We start from the raw sequence: 23,919 nt of genomic DNA, 5'->3' as shown, positions 1-23,919 counted from the left end.
GCAGCGGAGTATGCCCTACGAGAAAGCCGTGCCAGACAACGACGAGCGCCGAAGTCTGGTAGTGTCACTGAGCCTGTTAGAGAAGTACAAGGCTTACCGGTAGTGCAACCACAGCCTGCACAGGTCCACGAGGAGAGACGTGAGCGCTGCGAGTCGACCGCAAGCACAAGGCATAGCGGTATCCCGAGCACTACGTCACCCAGTCACCCACACGCATCCATGCCAGTACCCGCACCACGAAAGCACCGTCGCGACACGAGTGCACGTGCACGCAGCTACATGACAGTCTCAGACTCCGACTCAGAGTCAGGGCCACGTGGATACTCTAGTGCCAGAGCTACGGAGACGTGTACCGGTGGTAAGGGCGCAGCAAGTAATGCGAGTGAGGTCGAAGACGCGTACATGAGTGGTTGTACCTCTACTACCGGTAGTATTACTGGCAGCACAGTTAACAGCAATCCTGCGCGTCAGATGGCAGACCTGGCCAGTGAGTTTGTAGGTGCAATCACCCAGGCCCTACGTCAAGGGCAGACCTCCCAGGTCGAGGATAGTAACGCTGGCATCAGACAGCTGGCTGCACGCCAGTCATCCACCAGCAGCAAGCTGCCAATCTTCTCTGGCAAGCCGGAGGAATGGCCCGCGTTCCTCGCGCTGTACCGAAGCAGCACGGAGCAATGCGCATACTCAAACGCAGAGAACGTCCAGCGCTTGCAGACCTGCCTGAAGGGACCAGCCCAGGAGGCAGTACAGCTGCTCCTGGCCGTGCCAGACAATGTAGACGAGGCCATCCGGACACTGGAGCGTCGTTTCGGCCGGCCGGAATTGGTAGTGAAACAGCTAATCGAGCAGGCCAAGGCGCTGAAGCCAGCCAGAGCAGAGGACACGGACGCCCTGCACTCCTTGGCCACATCTGTGAGGAACATCGTCCTCACTATGAAGCTGCTAAAGAGCCATGGCCACAGGAACAACCCTGCGCTCCGTGATGAGCTGGTGGCCAAGCTGTCGCTCCCCCATCGAATGCAGTGGGGCGAGTATGTGAAGGCCAAGGGCCTTAGTACGGATGAACTAGACCTTGGTGTCTTGTCTGAGTGGTTGGCCGAACGAGCGGAAGCCGCCTCTCTGGTGACACCAACCTCCACCAAGACGGCCGCCGTTCAGCCAACCCCACCGCCTAGAAGGTCAACGACCCTGGCCGCAGTAACAGCGGGCACTACCCGCGACGCCACCTCTGACTCCCCAAGGAAGAAGAAGAGCTGCAGGAAGTGCATGGAAGAGCACGCAATGGCGCAGTGCAAGGAGTTCCAACAGCTACCCGTCCAGAAGCGATCAGAGCTGGTGCGCCTCTTGGGCCTGTGTGTGAACTGTCTACAGGACGGCCACTTCGCCAGAAATTGCACCTCCAGCCACTGCAGGAAGTGCAAAGGCAAGCACAACACGCTGCTCCACAGGGACGACTCTGACAGGCCTAGCAGCGGTAGCCAACAAAACGCCGCTCGCACCAACACCGCGAATATGGCTTCTGCAGCGAGCGCCCTGCATGCCGAAACCCCAGCAAACCTACCAGCTCTGATGACGACTGTGGGGACAGTGAGATGTGGAGACGTCGAGCTACAAGCAACGATCATGCTGGATTCTGGGTCCACCTGCAGCTTCATCACCACCGACATGGCTGAGAAGCTGAATGTCCCACCCGGTGAGACCACGTCTGTGCGCACGACTGTTCTCGGTGGCAGCTGTCTGCAGCACGAGTCCAGGATCGCTCCCATAGAGATCTGTCACAAAGACTCAACTGCAACAACCCCAGTGCAGGCGGTCGTTCTCCCTCAGATAACCGCCGACATGCAACGTGTGGACTGGGATGCGCAGAAGGCAAGCTGGCCACACCTGCGCGGGATGAATCCGGATACCCCAGCTAACCCAACTGTGGACATCCTACTGGGCCTTGACGTTCCACAGTTGCACGCCTCGCTAGCCGAACGCCGTGGGCCTGGCCATGGTCCAATCGCAAGAAAGACACCACTCGGATGGATTTGTTTCGGTCTCCTGGAGGGGAGCGGAACATCGGCGGAACCAACCGTCCACCACGCCACACATGCCGCGACCGCAGAGCCCACCGAGCCAACCCTGGAGCTGAATGCCATGGTGCGTAGCATGTTCAATTTAGACACCATCCGCTCTACAGCCACGGGAGAGACCATGTCTCGAGCTGAGCGTGAAGCCGAGAAGGTGACTGACGACACCATGAGCCTCAACAACAACCGTGTCACCATTGGCATCCCGTGGGTCGCTGAAGACAGAAAGCCTCACGTGACCTCGAACAGACCGATGGCCCAACAACGACTGGCGAGTCTCCAACGGTCCCTGTACAAACGACCTGAGCTCGCAGCAGCGTACGCCGGTGTCATCCAACAGTACCTGACGAAGGGGTATATCCGCGAGGTGCCCGAGACGGAAGTGCACAACGATGCGGATGACCAGTGGTTCCTGCCCCACTTTCCCGTGATCAAGGAGGACCGCACCACCACCAAGGTGCGGATAGTGTTTGACGCGGCGGCCAAGAAGAACGACGTCTCGATCAACGAGGAGATGCACGCCGGCCCAGCACTACAGAACAACATCGAGAGTTGCCTACTCAAGTTCTGTAAGGAACCTGTGGCTCTGATGGCAGACATCAGCGAGATGTTCCTGCAAGTGGAGCTGGCTGAGAGAGACCGCAGGTATCACCGATTCCTGTGGGAGGTCGACGGAAGAGCCAAGGTGTTCGAATTCCAGCGAGTGTGCTTCGGGTGTAAGGCGTCGCCAAACCTCGCCGGAAAGGCCGTCCAGGCTGTCGCGGCCACCTATGCCGCCGAAGGGTCACCCACACACACCATCATCATGGACAACCTCTATGTGGACGACCTACTCGCGTCTGCGCCAACGCCAGAGGCGGCGGTGGGCCTACGTACTGACGTCCAGGAGACACTGGCCAAGGGAGGCTTCCATCTACGGAAGTGGATGTCGAACAGTGCAGAGGTCATGAAGTCTGTGCCAGAAGCCGACCGGGCGCCGAACACGCTGATCTCGGTAGCTGACCACCAACACCCCACGCTACCCTGCGTGAAGACGCTAGGAGTCGCCTGGCATGCTGAGAGCGACCATTTCACGTTCAAGTACCAGGTGCCCGTCATCACGCAGTACACCAAGCGCACTGTCCTGAGCAAGATGGCCTCTCTGTTTGACCCACGAGGGCAAGTGTCACCCTACACCATCCGAGCAAAGGTCATGTTCCAGGACGCCTGCCTCCGCGGGCTGGAATGGGATGAGGAGTTCGCAGAGCCTGAGGCTAAGGGTTGGAGGAAGTTCTTCGAGGAACTGCCCAAGCTAGAAGCCGTGAGAGCCACCAGGTCATTCAAGGACCCAAACCGGGATCCGGCCGATGCAGAGCTCAGCCTCCATGTGTTCGTTGACGCATCCGACGCAGCAGTCGCAACAGCAGTCTACGTACGGGCGAGTTATCCAGACGGCATGGCTCGGTCCACGCTGGCCATGGCCAAGGCTAAACCAGCCCCGCTACACCGACAGTCGATCCCCATGCTTGAGCTACGAGCAGCTGTACTCGGCGCCGAGGTAGCCGAACAAGTCGCCCAAGCCCTCGGCATCAGCTCGTCCGACATCACGTACTGGAGTGATAGCCTCAATGTCCTGTACTGGCTTCGCTCACACAGCCGCCGTTTCAAAGTCGAGGTGGGCAACAGGGTCAGCAAGATCCAAGCACTGTCGGACCCCTGTCAGTGGAGGCACGTTCCGACATCAATCAACCCTGCGGACAAGGGCACCCGGGGCCTATCTGCAGCCCAGCTCGCATCCGATGACGACTGGTGGCATGGCCCGAAGTTCCTACGCGGACCCGAGAGTGCATTTCCGGCGCGGCCGATCGAGGTTCCCAGTAGTCTGCCGGCAGAGCTGAAGAAGCGATCCGCTATGTCGTTCAGCGCGGTTCCAGGGAAGTACCAGCTTGACCCCTCCAACTTCTCGTCTTGGACGCGGCTCATCCGTGTCACCGCTTGGTGTCAGCGCTTTGTACGTAACGTCCGTATACCGAGGGAGGCTGGCGCCAACAGACCAACACCCGCTCCACGACGCAAGTTTGGATCTGCCAAGTCAGTGAACGGTATGACAGTACCCGCTCTCTCCCCTGCAGAGGTCCAGGCGGCCGACGTGTTCTGGGTACGGAAGGCCCAGGAGGAGGTGTATGGCAAGGTCATCAAGCGACTGGAGTCCGGCAAGGAACCCGATCCCAACGAGCCATTGCTGAAGCTGCGACCCCAGCTGGAGGAGGTACATGGCACAACCGTACTGACGGTCGGTGGGAGACTCACCACTGCACACCATCTGCCGCTGACGACAAGACACCCCATCATCCTGCCACCGAAACATCGGGTCCCAGCCCTGATCGTGGATGACGAAGACGAGAGATGTCAGCACTCCATGGGTCCCAACCATCTGCTAGCCAACCTCAGCAACCGGTACTGGCTGATAAACGGGAAGTCCGTTGTGCGACAGCATCGCCACAGGGGCGTCAAGTGCCGACGAGGCTACGCGAAGGCTTTGACTCCAATCATGGGAGGGTTGCCGGATTACCGGACCTCGTCACCACTTATCGCCTTCAGCAAGGTGACCATCGACTTTGCCGGTCCATTTCTGACGCGCCAGGGACGAGGCAAGGTGCAGCAGAAGCGGCATATCTGCGTATTCTCGTGCCTGCTGACCAGAGCGGTACATCTGGAGCCCGTCAACTCGCTCGACACAGATGGGTTCTTGATGGCGATGACCCGATTCTGCAAGAGGCGTGGAACCCCGGAGTTCATAGTGACAGACAACGGGTCGAACTTCACCGCCGCAGAGCGACAGCTGCGCGAAGCCACCTGCACGATAGATCAAGACCGCCTAACCACCCACTCCGAGCTGCGAGATGTACAGTGGCATTTCAACCCACCGAGAACGCCCCACTTCGGTGGTGTAGTAGAAACGATGGTCAAGGCAGTCAAACGCGCACTCTGGCATGTGCTGCACCAGGCTGGCCTCACGGATGAGGAGTTCTCAACAGCGCTGGTACATGCCGAGGCAATGCTGAATTCCCGTCCCCTTACCACCGTATCATCTGACAGCGACGATCCAGAAGCGTTGACGCCAAACCACTTCCTGATGGGACGCGCGGCTGCAGTCACACACCTCGAGGCGGAGACAGAGGATCTGGAGAAGGTCCACCCCAGACGGCGCTGGCTGTTTCTACAAGTGCTGACAAGGCAAGGTTGGAAGAGGTGGCTGCGAGAGATGGTCCCGGCGCTAAACGTCCGGTCCAAGTGGTACAGGAAGGCAAAAGACGTCGAGGAGGGCGAGGTCTTCCTTGTCATGGATGAGAGTACTCCTCGCGCGACATGGCCTCTGGGACGCGTCACAGCCACATACCCAGGGCAAGATGGTGTCGTCTGTGCAGTCAACGTGAAGATCAAAGGCAAGGAGTATCGACGATCAGTTCATCGCCTCATCCCACTGGAGGTAACAGAGGGTGAGGTGGAGCTCGACTCCGAGAACTGCCCAGCCACAGCCAACGTCAATGTGGACAATGTCACCAGCTGAGCGAATAGTGGATGGTGGTACGGCAGTGGCGATGAGGTAGTAAGGCTGTGACTGTAGTGTTAGCAAGCAATCCACAATCAGAGTGAACAATACATCCAACCGGCTAGATAAGACGTATCCTCGTTCCCGGATATGTCTAGTGACGTTACGGCATGCATTTGACACAATGATGTTAGGTGTGACATCCAATAGCAGTTCCCCAGGAGTTAGAACATCACTCGGAATATTAGTTGGTCTCACTCGCATACATTGATTAGGCTATGATTCGTTCGCGAGGGAGGTATGTCGGAGTCGTGGTGACGCCTGGTACCGTTCAGGTTTCAACAGGTCACATTACAGGACTGCACTTTGCGTGCATTCATCGAGCACTACACCTGTAGCCATGCATGACTGTATGATTTATGTGTCTGTAGGTCATGTATGGTATCACTCATGCGTGAAATCATGTGATCATCAACCCTGTTTTTCCCGGGCTTGTGCTCCTGTGCACGAGACGTATGCTTCAGATGTATGGCTTTTTTCCCGCTGCACGGCATCTCACGTGCAGAGTTTTTCCGCGTGCAGTGCTCTAGCAGCTTTGGTTTTGTTGTTGTTTTTATTCTCCTTGTGTTGGAAAGAGTTCATGGTGAACAGTGGTTGAATCCAATTCTAAGTTACTTCTCAGTTCTAGCTAGGTTCCTGATAGATTTTGCTAGGGCATTGTTAGAGAGCATCCAAGATAATCCAAGATGGAGTTGGTGTTTTGAGAGTGAGAACTCGAACCAGTAAAGTTTGTCTCCATTGTTGAACGTGGGTTCGGAAAGTATCCGCAGTCGGTATTACAGTTACGGTACTGATGCAACCTGGTTCCGGGGAATACGGAACAGCGTCCAATGATCCAATGGTGGGTATGTGTGTGTGTGTGTGTGTGTGTGCGCGTACATGTAACCTATCAAGGCAAAGTGTATCAAGGTCAAGGTCAAGGTGCGCGTACGTGTGTGTGTGTGTGTGTGTGTGTGTGTGTGTGTGTGTGTGTGTGTGTGTGTGTGTGTGTGTGTGTGTGTGTGTGTGCATACGTGCGTGTATGCGTGTGTGCATGCCTGTGTATGCATATGGGCCGCGGTCAGCTAAACATATCTGAGTTTTCGGAATGAAAAACATTATTCACTCACATAGCAACCGAGTTGTACATGGGGTAGTGGTCTACCAGAATGTACTCACGAAGCAAAGGATAGTCAGGCAGAGGCAATGGCAGTGGAGACAGAAAGCAAGTCGTGCTGTGAATCCGCGATGTACTTATCCTTGGAGGACGCGGACCTCCAGCCGCCGTGTCGTTGCAGTAGTCTGTCCGCAATGTTCGAGTTCGCTGCGGCCATCGCTCCACCTGATCGAAGGCTGTGGAGACCATATGATGTTCTGTCAGTTTGGGTGTGGCCCTCCGCTACTTTCAGGAGTTCCGTGGCTCTGCTGTAGCTCATGGTGCCGCGCACGCCTGGCCCAGAGCGCGCGGAGGTTACCTTGCCCAGTACGTGTTGGTCGGGTGAATGTCCTGCTTGCCGGAGAAATCTCTGCTTGTCCTGGTTATCGGCTGGTTATCGGCTTCATTATTCCAGAAGTGCAGGCATTGCATAATGAGTTGGAAACGGTTGCGCGTCATGAGGGCCGGAAATCCAGGTGTGCCGATCGTAGCGTTAGAGCTCCAATACAGATTCATTTGGGGCTTGTACACTAGACCACTCAGTAGGTACAGAGCAATAAATATCTTTATCTCTGGCACTGTCACTGGCGCCCAGGACCGCATTCTTGAAAATGGCCCGGCGGTGGAACGGGGCTATGCACTGCGCCGCATACCGGTTCGTTCCGGTGACAAGCAGTTGCCGAAATTCCAGTACAAAATATAGGTTCTCAAATCAGTATGGTGTGGCATCTTCTGGTGGCTGTACTGTACTGATGCCACCTTATGACGTGAACGTCTTTCTTGCAACCGTATATTTCAGTGAGCTAGATCACAGACTTGAGGATTACACACATCAATGAGAACCTGAGTTGACAACCTGTATTTGTTTCAATTTGCTTGCTTTTTAGTTAGGATAATAAAAGGAGACAACAATGTTAGGTTACTCTGTTGTTATGCTGACTGGCGGAGTTGCCATGCCGAAATGCGTTATGTGCACGACGTTCTAAATTGTGTGCAAGTGTTTGTATATGCTGTGTCTGTTTTATCACTTTGTACCTCTATCTTTGTCTGTTATCATCAGGATGACTTGATTGTCAATGACGCACTGTTAATATTATGGTATGGAGTACTATGGACACTATCAGACAGCTATATACAATATGCCATGAGATGCAATATATGTAACACATTTTAGCGCAATTAGCTAAAAAGTGCCGTTTAGTTTTGCTCAGAAACACACCTTTTATCTGCTGTGGAGCCTTCAAAATTTGTGGAATCTCTCAAAACATGTCCCTTTCCATGAAACAAGTCGGTTTGAGTTGATACGACTAATTTGAAAAAAATCAGATTTTTCATGAAAATGGCCGGGCAACCATGTGCATCTGGCCTCTCACTCAAAGGGTTAATGACAAGACGGCATTTTCCAAATCTGACCTCACAAGTTGGGCAACCCGCTGCGTCTCCTCTGCGGAGTTTGCGGCTCCAGTTCCGTCATCCAGGTACAGGAAAATACGTATGCCTTGGTCAAGCCAATGGGTGACCAAAGGCCGCAGCACTTTTGTAAACACAAATGGGGCGGGCTTAGGGCCAAAGGGAAGTGCGGCAAACACAAAAAACTGGGCCTGACCCCGGAACTGCTATTGAAAACCCAGGAAATTCGTATGTTCTGGGGCAATCGAGATGTGATGGTAGCCATCCTTCAGATCAAAAGTGAACAGGAAACAACCCGGATCGAACAGGTCCGGGATGAGTCTCAGGTCCTCAACGCTAAAATGGGAGTCTGCCAAATGCTTATTGAGGAAGCGGAGGTCTATAATCAGCCTCGACTTTCCGTTGCCCTTGGGAACCACACCCAACGGACTAATTGCATGGGTAGCGTTTTCCTCTACCATCTCGACTGCCCCCGAACGTAACAGCATACGGATTTGGTCAGACACAAAACTGGAATGATCGTTAGAAGACTTTAGGTTACACGCCCGGAACTGGGGGGGGGGGGAGACAAAACACAAAAATATAGCCATAACGAATAATACGTAAAACAAAATCTGAGACACAAATATTTTCCCAAAATGCAATGCAGTGTAATAACCGCCTATGAACGTTATTGTCACAAGCACTTATCTCGTCAGACTCCAGCGGGTCTGGGCACTCATGCTCCGTCCATTCGTGGACGAGCTCCGGCAGTGGGTTGTGGTTGCTGAGTCCAGTGTGGTTGGCGACTACTGCCTCGGCCGAATTGGGGGCAATGCCTTCTGACGTTGTTATGAACCCTCTGGTTCTCTAAAGTGTCAGGAGCGAACGACCCCGCACGGCACAAGGAACCCCATTTATTCTCAACAGTATATTTCACTTCCATCGACTAACAACAATGAAAAATGAATGAATGAAAAACCAACACTAAAACCACCAGGTAGTTATAGCGTGAAAATGACAGCGTATATGAGAAAAGCATACACATACAACATACAACTACAGCGCACACAGCAAACCGCACATAGCGCATGTAGCGTTTACTACGTCGTAATCATCAGCGGTACGGCGAAGTCGCGATACAACTGAATTGAAACGAACACAATGTCACAAGCGAGAAGGCCTTTCACCCTCTAGAACTTGTGGTTTCACAACATTCTCCCCACCAAAGGGCTTCTCACCGCCGTAGTACAACTCATAAGTCAAAAACGATCGGGGCTCTGACTACACGCCCAGAACGAGTCATCCGCTGCTGTGGCGGTGGCCAAGGTTGAATATTACTAGTGCTCACCATTTCTGCCAACTGAGCAATGGTCTGCGGGCTTGCGAGCTTCAGATGAAGCTCTAATGTTGGCTTCACGAGAGCACATACCGGAATGACTGCCGAGCTACCCAGGATCGTGATGGCGAACTTGTCCATCCCCTGTTGGCTTGATTCCGCACGGAACGGCTTCACCTCAACATTCTCAACACTAAGCTTGCCGATCTGGGCTGTCACACACAACACAGTCACTGGGCCACTGCCTCGTGGGCCGGACGCTGGACCAGATAACCTACATTCGATCTCCGTGTTCCACACAGTCTCGCCGCTTACTTCTTCCGTGCTAGCCAGTATCGCCCTTCTCATTTCCTCAGCTTCTACGCCTTGCGCTTCTAAGTCTTGCGCTTCTACGTCTTGCGCTTCTACGTCTTGCTCTTCTACGTCTTGCTCTTCTATGTCTTGCGCTTCTACGTCTTGCGCTTCTACGTCTTGCACCTCTACGTCTTGCGCCTCGACGTCTTGCGCCTCGAGGCTATTCGACCGAGACTCCACCTGCTTCTGAGCGTCTCCGACCGATGTTGCCATGCACTGCACCGACGCAGTGGGCCTTAGATCTGATCCTCCCAATGGCTTCGAATTCTCCTCTGACCGCTGCTTGTCTGTAAGCAAGGTCTTACACGCCTTGTCCGGCGTCCTTTCGCGTGAGGCAAGCAAATCTCGCTTTGCTGCCTCATATTTACTGCTGGCGATGCGCTCGTTCATCTTCTTGAGCTTTTCGTCAAACTCTGTGCGGAGCGCACCCTCTTGCCCTCTATCACTGCGCTCTTCAAACTCCTTGCTATGTCGGAGCTTCTTCTCCACGTATTCTCTCAACGTATCGCCTTCAAATCCATACCGAATTCCGCTAGCGATAAAGCTGGCTTCAATGATCCATAGTTCCTGTGCCATGCTCGCTTCGTATCCTGGCGTGGTCGCCAAATGTTGTGAACCCTCTGGTTCTCTAAAGTGTCAGGAACGAACGACCCTGCACGGCACGAGGACAACTATTTATTCTCAACAGTATATTTCACTTCCATCGACTAACAACAATGAACAATGAATGAATGAAAAACTAACACTAAAACCACCAGGTACTTATAACGTGAAAATGACAGCATAAATGAGAAAAGCATACACATACAACATACAACTACAGCGCACACAGCAAACCGCACATAGCGCATGTAGCGTCTACTACGTCGTAATCATCAGCGGTACGGCGGAGTCGGGATACAACTGCATTGAAGCGAACACAATGTCACAAGCGAGAAGGCCTTTCATTCTCGAGAACTTGTGGTTCACAACATTTGGCGACCACGCCAGGATACGAAGCGAGCATGGCACGAGGAACTATGGATCATTGAAGCCATCTCCTCAACTGCCGAGCTTGGTGTTGGTGGGGCAGGTGAGGTGGCGGAGGTGGCGGCTTGGCGTCGTCTGGCGGTCCTGGCAGGCTCAGGATGAGCTACAGGAGCCGCGGTTCCTTGGCTGCGAGTGGACGGCATAATTTATTACTTAGATCTCTGGACGTCAAAAACTCCACGCTCTACGAGGAATACGAGACCACGATGGCAGGTGGGGAAGAGTTGCGCAGTGGAAGAGCAGCAGAGCAAGACAGAAAAATGGTGAGTGAAAATACGTTTTTACACTCTTTCGCTACGCTCAGCCGTGAAAAAACAACACGTTATTGTCGAGCGTATTCACGCTGCGCTTCAGTCATGAACCGGAATGGGCGCTGGCCGGCGGCCATTTTCTCAAATTTTGTTCAAACAGTTGTTTGGTGGTCTAACAAAATTAATAGTTCAAGTAGCTCGCTTGCATAGATTAGTCAATGTCCGTATCTAGTGATACTAGAACCACTTGCAGGGCCAGATGATCGCTGTGCATGGCGCAGGTTTGGTCAGTAGTCAGCAAGGCCGTGGCGGTGGGTCTGTAGAGCGATGATAGCCAGTGCAGGCTGTCGTAATAAAACGACTCATCCGTGTTCCATTCCCGTGCATGGTACATGCATGGTGCGACGGCACAATGACAGCTGTCGCAAATCACACTGAGTATTACACGTGTTTTTTGGTGATTCCTGGTTAGCTGCTAGCTTTTCCCTACTCGAAGTTGTTGCCGCCGCGAAATCTGGGGGTTTGTGTTCGTCCTGGCGAAAACCGTGTTTTGATCCGTTGAGGGAGACGAGAGATACAGTGCGAAGACGTACGATCTGTCCGAGAATCAGCGAAGAAGAAAGCTTCGCAGACTACCCGTAGTGGTTGGGAACAGAATGGAACCAGTCGATGCCTGTCATGGTAGGGATGACTGCTACGAAGTTTTAGCCCCATGCTCCCCAGCGCTTTTTAGCGCCCGACGATAATTACCAAATTTCATCGATTTTTCCATGTGGATCAAAGCATAGTCTCCTCCATCTTCTCCAGTCGAGCAGAGTCTGGACGCTACAATGTCGAGACGCGAAAAGAGAACATGCATGAACACACAGGAGCATCACATGCAGCTGCATTCTGCCTTGACGAAGCTGAGAACAACACCAGCACCACGCATTTGGAAGACATTTCGAAGACGAAGAACTACATATCCGCGTTCAAAAAAGCCTCTGTACTGTGCAGTATGCATGCAGTATGCATGCATGCATGCGCGAAGCACGGGGTCCGCGGATCAACTTTGTTCAAAAATCATTGTGCCACACGGGTTGTATGATTTGTGTGCGATCATGATCTTTCTTCTTGACAAACAAAAGTGAAGTTTTTCGATCTTCAAATCGCCATAGCGTCCTTGTCATGACTCCAAATCAGCTGAAACTTTGCAGGAGGAATGAAAATGCCATGCTGAATCGATTGGTCGAAGGGTTTCCTTGAAAAATAAAATTTAGCCTGCACTGGCTAGCGATGATGACAATTTTTGGGGATCTCAGAGATGTTGATGTTGCCAAAGGAGCTGAATCGCCCCTGTCGCCCCCAGTAGGCTAAGAGGTACAAGTTGTGGGTGAGTACATTAGAGGATAAACTGCCTTACGACGTTACATGCCATTCAGCTCTCAACAGTCGTCGTCTGACGCACTCTCGAAAGTGCAGGTGACAACAAAAGGTGTCACTACCAGAATCGAAAGAGTATGCAAGTGCAACGCCGCCCAGAGGATCATGTTGCTTTGCAGTAAGAAGTAGGTTCCTGACTTGGAACTGATGTCGTTGACATGCTCAAGTCTGTGTCATCAACTTTAGTTCCTTTGTATTGTGCTCCTCCACAAAAGCCTCAAGTTTGTCTCTGTGTCATTTTCTGTTTCAAAGTATATATTTTAGAAGCGTTGTTTGGGTATTTTTTGACTACTTTGGTGCCCTGTACCACCTTCAAGAGGTCAAGTAAGGTCACAAAAAAACAGTTTTCTCGAGGAAAACAAAATTTGATTTTTTTCAAATTCAAAGAGGGGGAACTTAGAGGGCAGATTCAGCTGGGGAGTTTCTTTAGTTGATCACACAACACCCAAGACTTAAAAGACTTTTTTCTAATACAGTGTGTGTGTGTGTGTGTGTGTGTGATGCATAGGAATGCATAGAGCCATACATGACGATGAGATCATTTTAACCCTTTAAGAGCCACAGGAAAAGTTCAAGATTCTGAATTTTTTCGTGTTCCTTGGATCATAGCTTCAGTTCTACTCACTCAATCCTCACAATCTAGGGCTTCCTGGAAAGGTCTCCGCGAGAGGAAGAGAATGAGGTCGATCATGATAACCAGCACACCGTCTATCCAGCGCTAGATCGCAGCGACAGTACGAAAAATGTCCCAAATGCGTCCAATTGCGTCCCGCTCCAGATATTTCATTTTACTCGATCGTAGAGTTCCAATTTTTTCGCTGTGTACTCTTGACAATGTCAGCAGTGAAACCCGTGAAAATTCGAGTAAACCAGCGCGACGAAAAGTCTCAAAATTCTCAATACTAAAGCCGCACTGCGCGCTTTTGAACTTGCCGCGATCGCGGCTCAACTTACGAGTGATTTATCTCAGGAACCGTTGCTCGCAGCGCTTCGCGGATTGATTCTCCCGACAGGTGAGAGTTTTCTCTTCGCCCTGGATATTTCGATCACTGGATTTGAGCGAGATTGGACTGAGTTACGATCTTTTGAAGTTTTGCACTTGAATGCGTCGTTTACGACGCATTCAAGTATGGGGCGGCTCTTAAAGGGTTAACTTAGAGCAGGGGTCAAATCTGTGGTGGCAGTTAGAGCTGTACAACTCATTAGTACCTAACTGTGACCTTCTTTCTAAGTTCAGAATTACTAGAATGTTACTGCTCCCTCACTTTCGTCTTACTGTTATGTTACTGCCTGCACACTATGATATCACTGTGATGTCACGGTGATGTCATTGTGATTTCAGTGGGGTGTCACTGTGATGTCACTGTTATGTTACTGCCTTTTCACTATGATGTCACTGTGATGTCATTGTAATGTCACTGTGATGTCACTGTGATGTCACTGTTATGTTACTGCCTTTTCACTATGATGTCATTGTGATGTCACTGTGGTGTCACTGTTATACTGTGATGGCTTTGTAATTTCACGGTGATGTCATTGGGTGCTTTCTCTTACACAGTCTGGACCCTGGTTTTATAAATCCGGATTGTTGCCATGTAAACAATCCACTATACGTAAAAATCGTAAAAGGGAATCACTTGGGATCCCGTACACTATCGCACGCACATGCACCTAGTATGGCTTGTACATGTATCTTGAGTGCATTAATTCTGGCGGGAGATTTAGCAATTCCACGCTCCCTTCAGAATGGATTGGCTTTACGGAATTGAATTCCGTCGATTCTGACAACGGAAATAGTGTAATCGAACGGGGCATCCAACAAAACTGATTACTGAAATGTGTGTAATCAAATGTGCCCATTGTGATGTCACTGTTATGCTGCTATGCCACTTTTATGTCTCATTATTGTGTATCTGTTATCCAGTGACACTCAGTCATATCAGTATTTTCTAATGTCTTGATGAATGTACATTGTGTTTCAGATGGAAGCATTGAAGAGAGACATTCCTTCCACTGACATCACCACTGTCCTGGCTAAGTTGACAGAGATCTCATCATCAATGGCCGCACTAACTGCATCTCAACAAGCTATCACAGATCAACAAGATAAAACACAGCAACATCTCGGTGTACTTTCGCAGAGACTGGAGAAAGGCAAGTTTACAGAAATTTAGCCCATGCCCACGGGTACAAGGTAATACACACCAAGGCATGCTAGCGTATAAGCTCATACGTGCGCACACATGCACATACACACACACACACACACACACACACGACACACATCCATGTGCACAAACATAGTTGCAGATATTCCCACGCCCCGTCTGTGCATACAACGACGTATCCACATGCACACTCACAGCAATTGACACATAGGGTTCGGGGGTTCCCACGACTTATTAGTATGACATTGTGATGATAGACGAGTTCGAAGAAAGCAAACGATAATAGTTGAGTCATATCATCACATTCAATCATCAGTGATCCACATTGCCCACGGGGGGGGGGGGGGGGGCAGACACACGATCAGCCCACCGAGGACTAGCCTGCTGCTGCCTACCGTGGGCCGATGTCATGAGCGGCCGGCGAGGCCAACTGCCAGCCCGTTGAAGGTTAAATAAACCTGCCCGTGTCCCTTGTGTGTGTGTGTGTGTGTGTGTGTGTGTGTGTGTGTGTGTGTGTGTGTGTATGTGTGTGTGTGTGGGTGTGTGTGTGTGTGTGTGTGTGTGTGTGTGTGTGTGTGTGTGTGTGTGTGTGTGTGTGTGTTGTGTGCACATGTGTATGTCACTGAAATATTTACTTCAGTTGAACTAGATACAACAGCATCATGTGAGCGGATAGTGCAGGTACACGCCCAGACCAACACAGCGGTCGGTCAACTGCAGGAGGAAATTCGCAACACCACCACGAACATTGGTCAACTGCAGGAGCAAAGCCGCAATACCACCACCAACATTGGTCAACTGCAGGAGGAAATTCTTAAGACCACCACCACCATTGGCATATACCTTCGTTTGCTGTTGCTTTCTGGCTTCATTGTGATGGTTGCTGTTGCTTGTTTGGATTCGACTAAAAATGATTCTCTCACCAACAACATCAGTCAACTGCAGGAGCAAAGTGCTACAACCTCAACAAGCATTGGACAACTACTGGAGCAGCAGCAAGACACTAATGATAAGGTTTCACGTGTCTCAGCAGCTGTTACCACCATTCAACAAGGTGAGTACATTTTTTTTAAGGACTACAGTAAAACCTATAACTAAAGATCAGTGTGACTAGTGACCAGTCTATCCCTACTGACCAGTGTGACTAGTGACCAGTCTATCCCTACTGACCAGTATGACTAGTGACCAGTCTACCCCTACTGACCAGTGTGACTAGTGACCAGTCTATCCCTACTGACCAGTGTGACTAGTGACCAGTCTATCCCTACTGACCAGGGTGACTAGTGACCAGTCTATCCCTACTGACCAGTGTGACTAGTGACCAGTCTATCCCTACTGACCAGTGTGACTAGTGTCCAGTCTATCCCTACTGACCAGTGTGACTAGTGACCAGTCTATCCCTACTGACCAGTGTGACTAGTGACCAGTCTATCCCTACTGACCAGTGTGACTAGTGGCCAGTCTATCCCTACTGACCAGTGTGACTAGTGACCAGTCTACCCCTACTGACCAGTGTGACTAGTGACCAGTCTATCCCTACTGACCAGTGTGACTAGTGACCAGTCTACCCCTACTGACCAGTGTGACTAGTGACCAGTCTATCCCTACTGACCAGTGTGACTAGTGTCCAGTCTATCCCTACTGACCAGTGTGACTAGTGACCAGTCTACCCCTACTGACCAGTGTGACTAGTGACCAGTCTATCCCTACTGACCAGGGTGACTAGTGACCAGTCTATCCCTACTGACCAGTGTGACTAGTGACCAGTCTATCCCTACTGACCAGTGTGACTAGTGTCCAGTCTATCCCTACTGACCAGTGTGACTAGTGACCAGTCTATCCCTACTGACCAGTGTGACTAGTGACCAGTCTATCCCTACTGACCAGTGTGACTAGTGGCCAGTCTATCCCTACTGACCAGTGTGACTAGTGACCAGTCTATCCCTACTGACCAGGGTGACTAGTGACCAGTCTATCCCTACTGACCAGTGTGACTAGTGACCAGTCTATCCCTACTGACCAGTGTGACTAGTGTCCAGTCTATCCCTACTGACCAGTGTGACTAGTGACCAGTCTATCCCTACTGACCAGTGTGACTAGTGACCAGTCTATCCCTACTGACCAGTGTGACTAGTGGCCAGTCTATCCCTACTGACCAGTGTGACTAGTGACCAGTCTACCCCTACTGACCAGTGTGACTAGTGACCAGTCTATCCCTACTGACCAGTGTGACTAGTGACCAGTCTACCCCTACTGACCAGTGTGACTAGTGACCAGTCTATCCCTACTGACCAGTGTGACTAGTGTCCAGTCTATCCCTACTGACCAGTGTGACTAGTGACCAGTCTACCCCTACTGACCAGTGTGACTAGTGACCAGTCTATCCCTACTGACCAGTGTGACTAGTGACCTGTCTATCCCTACTGACCAGTGTGACTAGTGACCAGTCTACCCCTACTGACCAGTGTGACTAGTGACCAGTCTATCCCTACTGACCAGTGTGACAAGAGACCAGTCTATCCCTACTGACCAGTGTGACTAGTGACCAGTCTATCCCTACTGACCAGTGTGACTAGTGACCAGTCTATCCCTACTGACCAGTGTGACTAGTGACCAGTCTACCCCTACTGACCAGTGTGACTAGTGACCAGTCTACCCCTACTGACCAGTGTGACTAGTGACCAGTCTATCCCCACTGACCAGTGTGGCTAGTGACCAGTCTATCCCTACTGACCAGTGTGACTAGTGACCAGTCTACCCCTACTGACCAGTGTGACTAGTGACCAGTCTACCCCTACTGACCAGTGTGACTAGTGACCAGTCTACCCCTACTGACCAGTGTTACTAGTGACCAGTCTATCCCTACTGACCAGTGTGACTAGTGACCAGTCTACCCCTACTGACCAGTGTGACTAGTGACCAGTCTACCCCTACTGACCAGTGTGACTAGTGACCAGTCTACCCCTACTGACCAGTGTGACTAGTGACCAGTCTATCCCTACTGACCAGTGTGACTAGTGACCAGTCTACCCCTACTGACCAGTGTGACTAGTGACCAGTCTATCCCTACTGACCAGTGTGACAAGAGACCAGTCTATCCCTACTGACCAGTGTGACTAGTGACCAGTCTATCCCTACTGACCAGTGTGACTAGTGACCAGTCTATCCCTACTGACCAGTGTGACTAGTGACCAGTCTACCCCTACTGACCAGTGTGACTAGTGACCAGTCTACCCCTACTGACCAGTGTGACTAGTGACCAGTCTATCCCCACTGACCAGTGTGGCTAGTGACCAGTCTATCCCTACTGACCAGTGTGACTAGTGACCAGTCTACCCCTACTGACCAGTGTGACTAGTGACCAGTCTACCCCTACTGACCAGTGTGACTAGTGACCAGTCTACCCCTACTGACCAGTGTGACTAGTGACCAGTCTATCCCTACTGACCAGTGTGACTAGTGACCAGTCTACCCCTACTGACCAGTGTGACTAGTGACCAGTCTACCCCTACTGACCAGTGTGACTAGTGACCAGTCTACCCCTACTGACCAGTGTGACTAGTGACCAGTCTATCCCTACTGACCAGTGTGACTAGTGACCAGTCTACCCCTACTGACCAGTGTGACTAGTGACCAGTCTACCCCTACTGACCAGTGTGACTAGTGACCAGTCTATCCCTACTGACCAGTGTGACTAGTGACCAGTCCATCCCTACTGACCAGTGTGACTAGTGACCAGTCTACCCCTATTGACCAGTGTGACTAGTGACCAGTCTACCCCTACTGACCAGTGTGACTAGTGACCAGTCTATCCCTACTGACCAGTGTGACTAGTGACCAGTCTACCCCTACTGACCAGTGTGCCTAGTGACCAGTCTACCCCTACTGACCAGTGTGACTAGTGACCAGTCTACCCCTACTGACCAGTGTGACTAGTGACCAATCTACCCCTACTGACCAGTGTGGCTGGTGACCAGTCTACCCCTACTGACCAGTGTGACTAGTGACCAGTGTACCCCTACTGACCAGTGTGACTAGTGACCAGTCTACCCCTACTGACCAGTGTGCCTAGTGACCAGTCTACCCCTACTGACCAGTGTGACTAGTGACCAGTCTACCCCTACTGACCAGTGTGACTAGTGACCAGTCTACCCCTACTGACCAGTGTGACTAGTGACCAGTCTACCCCTACTGACCAGTGTGGCTGGTGACCAGTCTACCCCTACTGACCAGTGTGACTAGTGACACGTCTACCCCTACTGACCAGTGTGACTAGTGACCAGTCTATCCCTACTGACCAGTGTGACTAGTGACCAGTCTATCCCTACTGACCAGTGTGACTAGTGACCAGTCTATCCCTACTGACCAGTGTGACTAGTGACCAGTCTACCCCTACTGAGCAGTGTGACTAGTGATCAGTCTATCCCTACTGACCAGTGTGACTAGTGACCAGTCTACCCCTACTGACCAGTGTGACTAGTGACCAGTCTATCCCTACTGACCAGTGTGGCTAGTGACCAGTCTATCCCTACTGACCAGTGTGACTAGTGACCAGTCTACCCCTACTGACCAGTGTGACTAGTGACCAGTCTACCCCTACTGACCAGTGTGACTAGTGACCAGTCTACCCCTACTGACCAGTGTGACTAGTGACCAGTCTATCCCTACTGACCAGTGTGACTAGTGACCAGTCTACCCCTACTGACCAGTGTGACTAGTGACCAGTCTACCCCTACTGACCAGTGTGACTAGTGACCAGTCTACCCCTACTGACCAGTGTGACTAGTGACCAGTCTATCCCTACTGACCAGTGTGACTAGTGACCAGTCTACCCCTACTGACCAGTGTGACTAGTGACCAGTCTACCCCTACTGACCAGTGTGACTAGTGACCAGTCTATCCCTACTGACCAGTGTGACTAGTGACCAGTCCATCCCTACTGACCAGTGTGACTAGTGACCAGTCTACCCCTATTGACCAGTGTGACTAGTGACCAGTCTACCCCTACTGACCAGTGTGACTAGTGACCAGTCTATCCCTACTGACCAGTGTGCCTAGTGACCAGTCTACCCCTACTGACCAGTGTGACTAGTGACCAGTCTACCCCTACTGACCAGTGTGACTAGTGACCAATCTACCCCTACTGACCAGTGTGGCTGGTGACCAGTCTACCCCTACTGACCAGTGTGACTAGTGACCAGTGTACCCCTACTGACCAGTGTGACTAGTGACCAGTCTACCCCTACTGACCAGTGTGCCTAGTGACCAGTCTACCCCTACTGACCAGTGTGACTAGTGACCAGTCTACCCCTACTGACCAGTGTGACTAGTGACCAGTCTACCCCTACTGACCAGTGTGACTAGTGACCAGTCTACCCCTACTGACCAGTGTGGCTGGTGACCAGTCTACCCCTACTGACCAGTGTGACTAGTGACACATCTACCCCTACTGACCAGTGTGACTAGTGACCAGTCTATCCCTACTGACCAGTGTGACTAGTGACCAGTCTACCCCTACTGACCAGTGTGACTAGTGACCAGTCTACCCCTACTGACCAGTGTGACTAGTGACCAGTCTACCCCTACTGACCAGTGTGACTAGTGACCAGTCTATCCCTACTGACCAGTGTGACTAGTGACCAGTCTACCCCTACTGACCAGTGTGACTAGTGACCAGTCTACCCCTACTGACCAGTGTGACTAGTGACCAGTCTACCCCTACTGACCAGTGTGACTAGTGACCAGTCTATCCCTACTGACCAGTGTGACTAGTGACCAGTCTACCCCTACTGACCAGTGTGACTAGTGACCAGTCTACCCCTACTGACCAGTGTGACTAGTGACCAGTCTATCCCTACTGACCAGTGTGACTAGTGACCAGTCCATCCCTACTGACCAGTGTGACTAGTGACCAGTCTACCCCTATTGACCAGTGTGACTAGTGACCAGTCTACCCCTACTGACCAGTGTGGCTAGTGACCAGTCTATCCCTACTGACCAGTGTGACTAGTGACCAGTCTACCCCTACTGACCAGTGTGGCTGGTGACCAGTCTACCCCTACTGACCAGTGTGACTAGTGACCAGTCTACCCCTACTGACCAGTGTGACTAGTGACCAGTCTATCCCTACTGACCAGTGTGACTAGTGACCAGTCTACTCCTACTGACCAGTGTGACTGGTGACCTGTCTACCCCTACTGACCAGTGTGACTAGTGACCAGTCTACCCCTACTGACCAGTGTGACTAGTGACCAGTCTATCCCTACTGACCAGTGTGACTAGTGACCAGTCTACCACTACTGACCAGTGTGACTAGTGACCAGTCTACCCCTACTGACCAGTGTGACTAGTGACCAGTCTAATCCTACTGACCAGTGTGACTAGTGACCAGTCTACCCCTACTGACCAGTTTGACTAGTGACCAGTCTACCCCTACTGACCAGTGTGACTAGTGACCAGTCTACTCCTACTGACCAGTGTGACTAGTGACCAGTCTACCCCTACTGACCAGTGTGGCTAGTGACCAGTCTACCCCTACTGACCAGTGTGACTAGTGACCAGTCTATCCCTACTGACCAGTGTGACTAGTGACCAGTCTACCCCAACTGACCAGTGTGACTAGTGACCAGTCTACCCCTACTGACCAGTGTGACTAGTGGCCAGTCTACCCCTACTGACCAGTGTGACTAGTGACCAGTCTACCACTACTGACCAGTGTGACTAGTGACCAGTCTACCCCTGCTGACCAGTGTGACTAGTGACCTGTCTACCCCTACTGACCAGTGTGACTAGTGACCAGTCTACCCCTACTGACCAGTTTGACTAGTGACCAGTCTACCCCTACTGACCAGTGTGACTAGTGACCAGTCTACCCCTACTGACCAGTGTGACTAGTGACCAGTCTATCCCTACTGACCAGTGTGACTAGTGACCAGTCTACCCCTACTGACAAGTGTGACAAGTGACCAGTCCATCCCTACTGACCAGTGTGACTAGTGACCAGTCTACCCCTATTGACCAGTGTGACTAGTGACCAGTTTACCCCTACTGACCAGTGTGGCTAGTGACCAGTCTACCCCTACTGACCAGTGTGAGGAGTGACCAGTCTATCCCTACTGACCAGTGTGACTAGTGACCAGTCTACCCCTACTGACCAGTGTGACTAGTGACCAGTCTATCCCTACTGACCAGTTTGACTAGTGACCAGTCTACCCCTACTGACCAGTGTGACTAGTGACCAGTCTATCCCTACTGACCAGTGTGACTAGTGACCAGTCTATCCCTACTGACCAGTGTGACTAGTGACCAGTCTACCCCTACTGACCAGTGTGACTAGTGACCAGTCTACCCCTACTGACCAGTGTGACTAGTGACCAGTCTATCCCTACTGACCAGTGTGACTAGTGACCAGTCTACCCCTACTGACCAGTGTGACTAGTGACCAATCTACCCCTACTGACCAGTGTGACTAGTGACCAGTCTACCCCTACTGGCCAGTGTGACTAGTGACCAGTCTACCCCTACTGACCAGTGTGACTAGTGACCAGTCTACCCCTACTGACCAGTGTGACTAGTGACCAGTCTAACCCTACCGACCAGTGTGACTAGTGACCAGTCTACCCCTACTGACCAGTGTGACTAGTGACCAGTCTATCCCTACTGACCAGTGTGACTAGTGACCAGTCTACCCCTACTGCCGAGTTTGACTAGTGACCAGTCTACCCCTACTGACCAGTGTGACTAGTGACAAATCTACCCCTACTGACCAGTGTGACTAGTGACCAGTCTACCCCTACTGACCAGTGTGACTAGTGACCAGTCTAATCCTACTGACCAGTGTGACTAGTGACAGTCTATCACTACTCACCAGTGTGGCTAGTGACCAGTCTACCCCTACTGACCAGTGTGACTAGTGACCAATCTACCCCTACTGACCAGTGTGGCTGGTGACCAGTCTACCCCTACTGACCAGTGTGACTAGTGACCAGTGTACCCCTACTGACCAGTGTGACTAGTGACCAGTCTACCCCTACTGACCAGTGTGCCTAGTGACCAGTCTACCCCTACTGACCAGTGTGACTAGTGACCAGTCTACCCCTACTGACCAGTGTGACTAGTGACCAGTCTACCCCTACTGACCAGTGTGACTAGTGACCAGTCTACCCCTACTGACCAGTGTGGCTGGTGACCAGTCTACCCCTACTGACCAGTGTGACTAGTGACACGTCTACCCCTACTGACCAGTGTGACTAGTGACCAGTCTATCCCTACTGACCAGTGTGACTAGTGACCAGTCTACCCCTACTGACCAGTGTGACTAGTGACCAGTCTACCCCTACTGACCAGTGTGACTAGTGACCAGTCTATCCCTACTGACCAGTGTGACTAGTGACCAGTCTACCCCTACTGACCAGTGTGACTAGTGACCAGTCTACCCCTACTGACCAGTGTGACTAGTGACCAGTCTACCCCTACTGACCAGTGTGACTAGTGACCAGTCTATCCCTACTGACCAGTGTGACTAGTGACCAGTCTACCCCTACTGACCAGTGTGACTAGTGACAAGTCTACCCCTACTGACCAGTGTGACTAGTGACCAGTCTACCCCTACTGACCAGTGTGACTAGTGACCAGTCTATCCCTACTGACCAGTGTGACTAGTGACCAGTCTACCCCTACTGACCAGTGTGACTAGTGACCAGTCTACCCCTACTGACCAGTGTGACTAGTGACCAGTCTATCCCTACTGACCAGTGTGACTAGTGACCAGTCCATCCCTACTGACCAGTGTGACTAGTGACCAGTCTACCCCTATTGACCAGTGTGACTAGTGACCAGTCTACCCCTACTGACCAGTGTGGCTAGTGACCAGTCTATCCCTACTGACCAGTGTGACTAGTGACCAGTCTACCCCTACTGACCAGTGTGGCTGGTGACCAGTCTACCCCTACTGACCAGTGTGACTAGTGACCAGTCTACCCCTACTGACCAGTGTGACTAGTGACCAGTCTATCCCTACTGACCAGTGTGACTAGTGACCAGTCTACTCCTACTGACCAGTGTGACTAGTGACCTGTCTACCCCTACTGACCAGTGTGACTAGTGACCAGTCTACCCCTACTGACCAGTGTGACTAGTGACCAGTCTATCCCTACTGACCAGTGTGAC

At 51.7% G+C, this 23,919-nt stretch overlaps 1 protein-coding gene across 1 annotated transcript in view; it reads left to right on the top strand.

Annotated features, from left to right (window-relative positions):
* The window catches only part of LOC135812409 (TNF receptor-associated factor 5-like), a 110,451-nt gene that overhangs the window by 77,868 nt on the left and 8,664 nt on the right, over nt 1-23,919 (top strand). The window contains exons 6-7 of the mRNA XM_065325781.1: nt 14,566-14,737; nt 15,392-15,805. Coding sequence (XP_065181853.1) covers nt 14,566-14,737; nt 15,392-15,805 — 586 coding nt within the window. The remainder of the gene's footprint in view (nt 1-14,565; nt 14,738-15,391; nt 15,806-23,919) is intronic.

Source organism: Sycon ciliatum, chromosome 3 (genome assembly GCF_964019385.1).
Source record: "Sycon ciliatum chromosome 3, ocSycCili1.1, whole genome shotgun sequence".
Taxonomy (NCBI): Eukaryota; Metazoa; Porifera; class Calcarea; order Leucosolenida; family Sycettidae; genus Sycon; species Sycon ciliatum.
This window is presented reverse-complemented; position numbering and strand designations above follow the sequence as displayed.